We start from the raw sequence: 5,000 nt of genomic DNA, 5'->3' as shown, positions 1-5,000 counted from the left end.
TTCCAAAACTTCAGTGTTGTGCTCAAAGTTTCCCTTATTTCGCAAATAATCCAACTGGAGTCGTCTTTGTTTTGAGTTTTTTGGCAAACTGTAGGCTTTTGCAACCTCTATTTTATCCATGTGTCTGCGCAATAGATGTCTTGACATTTTTTGAACAAATACTCCACAATACACACAGTGGTGTTTCTTATTATAGGTCCTGGATCCATCTTCCTTCTTCAAAACAGGAGCAACATAAACAGATTCTTCCTCCAGGGGGGCCCTTTCATCTTTATATGTAGTGGCTCTGGAATCATGACTTTCAAAGTTTCTAGTCTGACTGGACTCACTCTTACTCTGCCTGCAAAACTTGCTTCTATTTTGACTAAATGACATAGTTTTATCCTTCGGACCTTTTTCCAGACTTAATTCCACACTGGCTTCACTGTCTGTGCTTTCTCCAGTGGTTTCTGGAATATATTCATCTTCACTGTCTTCACTTGCCTCATCTAACCCTGCAAAGCTCCTCTGAATCATTTAGAGAAAGAGGAGAAGGAAGAAGTTAGTATTTCTTCCTCTATTAGAATTAATTAAAAAGAAAATCAGGCCTTGATTTAAAATCCACCTTGAAAACACAGATGTTAACTCTACAGATACATCTCAAAAAACAAGAAAATTGCATTGAAGTGAAATATACTGCTCAAAAAAAATAAAGGGAACACTCAACTAACATCCTATATCTGAATGAATGAAATATTCTCATTTAATACTTTGTTCTGTAGAAAGTTGAATGTGCTGACAACAAAATCACACAAAAATCTTCAGTGGAAATCAAATTTATTAATCAATGGAGGCCTGGATTTGGAGTCACACACAAAATTAAAGTGGAAAAACACACTACAGGCTGATCCAACTTTGATGTAGTGTCTGTAAAACAAGTCAAACTGAGGCTCAGTATTGTGTGTGACCTCCACGTGCCTGTATGACCTCCCTACAACGCCTGGGCATGCTCCTGATGAGACGGTGGATGGTCTCCTGAGGGATCTCCTCCCTGACCTGGACTAAAGCATCCACCAACTCCTGGACAGTCTGTGGTGCAACTTGACGTTGGTGGATGGAGCGAGACATGATGTCCCAGATGTGCTCAATCGAATTCAGGTCTGGGGAACTGGCGGGCCAGTCCATAGCTTCAATGTCTTCATCTTGCAGGAACTGCTGACACACTCCAGCCACATGAGGTCTTGCATTGTCCTGCATTAGGAGGAACCCAGGGCCAACCGCACCAGCATATGGTCTCGCAAGGGGTTTGAGGATCTCATCTCGGTACCTAAAGGCAATCAGGCTACCTCTGGCGAGCCCATGGAGGGCCATGCCCCCCTCCAAAGAAATCCCACCCCACACCATTACTGACTCACTGCCAAACCGGTCATGCTGAAGGATGTTGCAGGCAGCAGATCTCTCTCCACGGTGTCTCCAGACTCTGTCACGTCTGTCACATGTGCTCAGTGTCAACCTGCTTTCATCTGTGAAGACCACAGGGCACCAGTGGCGAATTTGCCAATCCTGGTGTTCTCTGACAAATGCCAAGCGTCCTGCACGGTGTTGGGCTGTGAGCACAACCCTCATTTGTGGACGTCGGGCCCTCATACCATCTTCATGGAGTCAGTTTCTAACCGTTTGTGCAGACACATGCACATTTGTGGCCTGCTGGAGGTCATTTTGCAGGGCTCTGGCAGTGCTCCTCCTGTTCCTCCTCTTGCACAAAGGTGGAGGTAGCGGTCCTGCTGCTGGGTTGTTGCCCTCCTACGGCCTCCTCCACGTCTCCTGGTGTACTGCCCTGTCTCCTGGTAGCGCCTCCAGGCTCTGGACACTACGCTGACAGACACAGCAAACCTTCTTGCCACAGCTGGCATTGATGTGCCATCCTGGATGAGCTGCACTACCTGAGCCACTTGTGTGGGTTGTAGAGTCCGTCTCATGCTACCACGAGTGTGAAAGCACCACCAACATTCAAAAGTGACCAAAACATCAGCCTGAAAGCAAAGGTACTGAGAAGTGGCCTGTGGTCCCACCTGCAGAACCACTCCTTTATTGAGTGTGTCTTGCTAATCGCCAAAGATTTCCCCCTGTTGTCTTTTCCATTTGCACAACAGCACAACAACATCAGTGTTGCTTCCTAGGTGGACAGTATGATTTTACATATGTTTGATTCATTTGGAGTTATATTGTGTTGTTTAAGTGTTCCCTTTATTTGTTTGAGCAGTGTATTTTTTGCCAGTCATCTCAGAAAATGGAACTCATATCTCATATAGAATTATCACAGAGTGATATATTCCACGTCCTTGTTTCCCATAATTTTGATGATTATGGCTTACTAGTAAACCCCAAATTCAGAATACTGTGAGGAAGTTAATTATTGGAAACTCATTGTTTCACACCTTAATCAGCTAATTAATTCCAAACCTCTACAAAGGTGTTCTGATCCTTCAAACCGTCTTTCACTCTGGGTCAGTAGAGATACAATCACGGGGAAGACTGCTAACTTCACAGATGGCCAGAAGACAGTCATCTACACCCTTTACAAGGAGGGGAAGCCACAAAAGTTCATTGCTAAAAAGCAATTTGTGCACAGAGTTCTGGATCAAAGCACAGTAACAGAAAATTGAGTGTGAAAAAAGAAGTTTGGTAAAAGATGCAAAAACAACAGCGAGAACAGCAGCCTTGAGGGGGTTGTCAAGGTTGACAATGAGTGGGCTGAGGCTGGAGCATCAAGAGCCAGCACACAAATGAATACTAGACATGGGCTATAAACGTCGCATTCCTGGTGTCAAGCCACTCCAGAACCAGAGACAACATCCAAATCATCTCACCTAGGCACAGGAACTCGACTGTTGCTCAATGGTCCAGAGTCCTGTTTTCAGCTGAAAGTAAATTCTGCATTTCATTTGGAAATCAAGGTTGCAGACACTGGAGGAAGAATGAAGAGGCACATAATCCAAGTTGTTTTAAGTCCAATGTGAAGTTTCCATAGTCAGTGATGGTTTGGGGTGCCATGTTATCTGCTGGTTCTGGTCCACTGGGTCTGAAGTTCATAGCCAATGCAGCCATCTAGCAGGGAGTTCTAGAGTTTGTTCTCTGACAAAGTTCTCTCTGCTGACAAGCTGTATGGAGATGCTGGGTTTGTTTTCCAGGAGGACTTGGCACCTGCCCACACTGCCAAAAGTACCAGAACCTAGTCCAATGACTATGGTATTCCTGTTCTTGATTGGCCAGCAAACTCCCCTGACCTTTAACCCCATAGAAAATCTATGGGATGTTGTCAAGCGCAAGATGAGAGACATCAGACCTAAAAAGGCAGATGACCTAAAGGCAACTATCAAAGCAATCTGGGCTTCCATTACAGCTATGCAAAACCACAGGCTGATGGACTCTATGTCACGGTGCATTGATGCAATCATTCATGCAAGAGGAGCCCAACCAGATTCTTAGTGCATGAAAATGGACATACTGTTGAGAAACTTGACAGTAGAGCTTAAAACATCCTTTTTGGTTGGTCTAATGTGATATTCTAATATTCTGAGACACAAAATTCTGAGCTCTCTTTACCTGAAAGCCATAATTGTCTAAATTACAAGAAATAAAAGCTTGAAATATTCTACTCAATGTGCAATAAATCTATAAAACAATTGTTTCACTTTTTGAAATGACTGGCAAGAAATGTTGCACTTTTGAGCAATATTCTAATTTTTATAAATGCACCTGTATGAGAGTGCTTGGTCAAGTTTAATATACTCATGTTTTGAGTAAATTTAGATCCAAACAGATAAAGTAAAATGCAATGTTAAGGAAAATATCAAATTTTAAGAAAATAAAAGACATATATGCAAAAATTTGGGCAATTTAAAAAAAAAAGTTGTCAACTGAACAAGATGAACAAGCAACAAGAACAAGAAAATTAGTAAAACATGCTATAGCAATGAACGCCTTTCATTTTAAGCAATCATATCAAAAGTCTACTCTGGTATTACTCTTTAAATGACATTAATTCATGAGGCTTACAGAGAAGTAAGTTCCTCTTATAGGCCTTTGTGAATCCATTGCGAATGAGGTTGAAGGGCCTTCCATACAGTCATTACTTGAATTGTAGATAGCATCAGAAAAACTTGGAACTTTATTCATCTGTTAAAAGATTATATCAAGCTATAATTATTCAATTCCTGTGATTGTATGTGGATTTCTAATCAGGTCCTATAAAAGCATCTTTATGGATGTAGTGGAGCATCCTTCAGCCTGACAGTTTAGCTGTTGACTATGTGCAGAATTATAGCTGTAATATAATGTGCTTCTATAATGTCAGGTACTACAACTATGATCTAGAAATATAACAAAAGCTTAGATCCACACGGGAGGGCCCCACAAGGAGGCACATTTCAGAAATCCATTACTTTTATGCGTGTGTAAGTGACTGGCCTGGTTGGACCCCACATGGAAGCACATTTCAACAATCCATCTGAAGGTGTGTATGCCACTGGCTTGTTTGGGCTCCATGAGGAGAACCATTAAAAACATGTGATCAGATGACTGGCTGAATGCTGTTTATGGTACCTTCTGACTAAAAAATAGCTTCCCAACACAAGCTAAACTAACAAGCATGTAAACTAAGGGAATGAGAGCAGGTCTCCAAAGTTTATTTCTCACAACAAAGTCTAACTGAATGTTACCTGTAGGCTGGCATCCTGTGTGATGCTGTCATCAGGGAAAGAGTCCCACGAGTTTCTGGCTGGCTCAGCTACAGCAGTAGATGACTGCGAGCCTGTCACCTGGAATTAAAACCACAAATAACTTACTAACATCATACAGATAACATAAATGACAGACTCAAGACCTGTAAAGATAGTCCCCAAAACCAAAAGAGCACTTCTAACTACAAGTGTTCCAGTCAGTTCTGGATTTCTAATCAGGTCCTATAAAAGCATCTTTATGGATGTAGTGGAGCATCCTTCAGCCTGACAGTTTAGCTG

At 42.2% G+C, this 5,000-nt stretch overlaps 2 protein-coding genes across 6 annotated transcripts in view; one reads left to right on the top strand and one right to left on the bottom strand.

The window, feature by feature from the left end:
* LOC124868220 overlaps positions 1-4,753 on the bottom strand; it is a 7,444-nt gene extending 2,691 nt beyond the window's left edge. The window contains exons 1-2 of one of the 5 annotated variants that reach the window (XM_047365193.1): positions 4,039-4,190; positions 1-507 (exon numbers count right to left, since the gene is read on the bottom strand). The exon at positions 1-507 is cut by the window's left edge and continues 669 nt beyond it. In XM_047365193.1, coding sequence (XP_047221149.1) covers positions 1-507; positions 4,039-4,158 — 627 coding nt within the window. In that variant the 5' untranslated portion in view covers positions 4,159-4,190. Of the gene's footprint in view, positions 727-4,038; positions 4,191-4,700 lie in introns of those variants that run through there. The other 4 variants (XM_047365192.1, XR_007038276.1, XR_007038277.1 and 1 more) reach the window with 4 other exon arrangements.
* The window catches only part of polr3f (polymerase (RNA) III (DNA directed) polypeptide F), a 28,309-nt gene that overhangs the window by 14,632 nt on the left and 8,677 nt on the right, over positions 1-5,000 (top strand). The window lies entirely within an intron of this gene.

Source organism: Girardinichthys multiradiatus, chromosome 5, assembly GCF_021462225.1.
Source record: "Girardinichthys multiradiatus isolate DD_20200921_A chromosome 5, DD_fGirMul_XY1, whole genome shotgun sequence".
In the NCBI taxonomy this organism is placed as follows: domain Eukaryota; kingdom Metazoa; phylum Chordata; class Actinopteri; order Cyprinodontiformes; family Goodeidae; genus Girardinichthys; species Girardinichthys multiradiatus.
The sequence above is the reverse complement of the archived record's forward strand: the minus strand, read 5'-3'. Positions and strand labels throughout refer to the sequence as shown.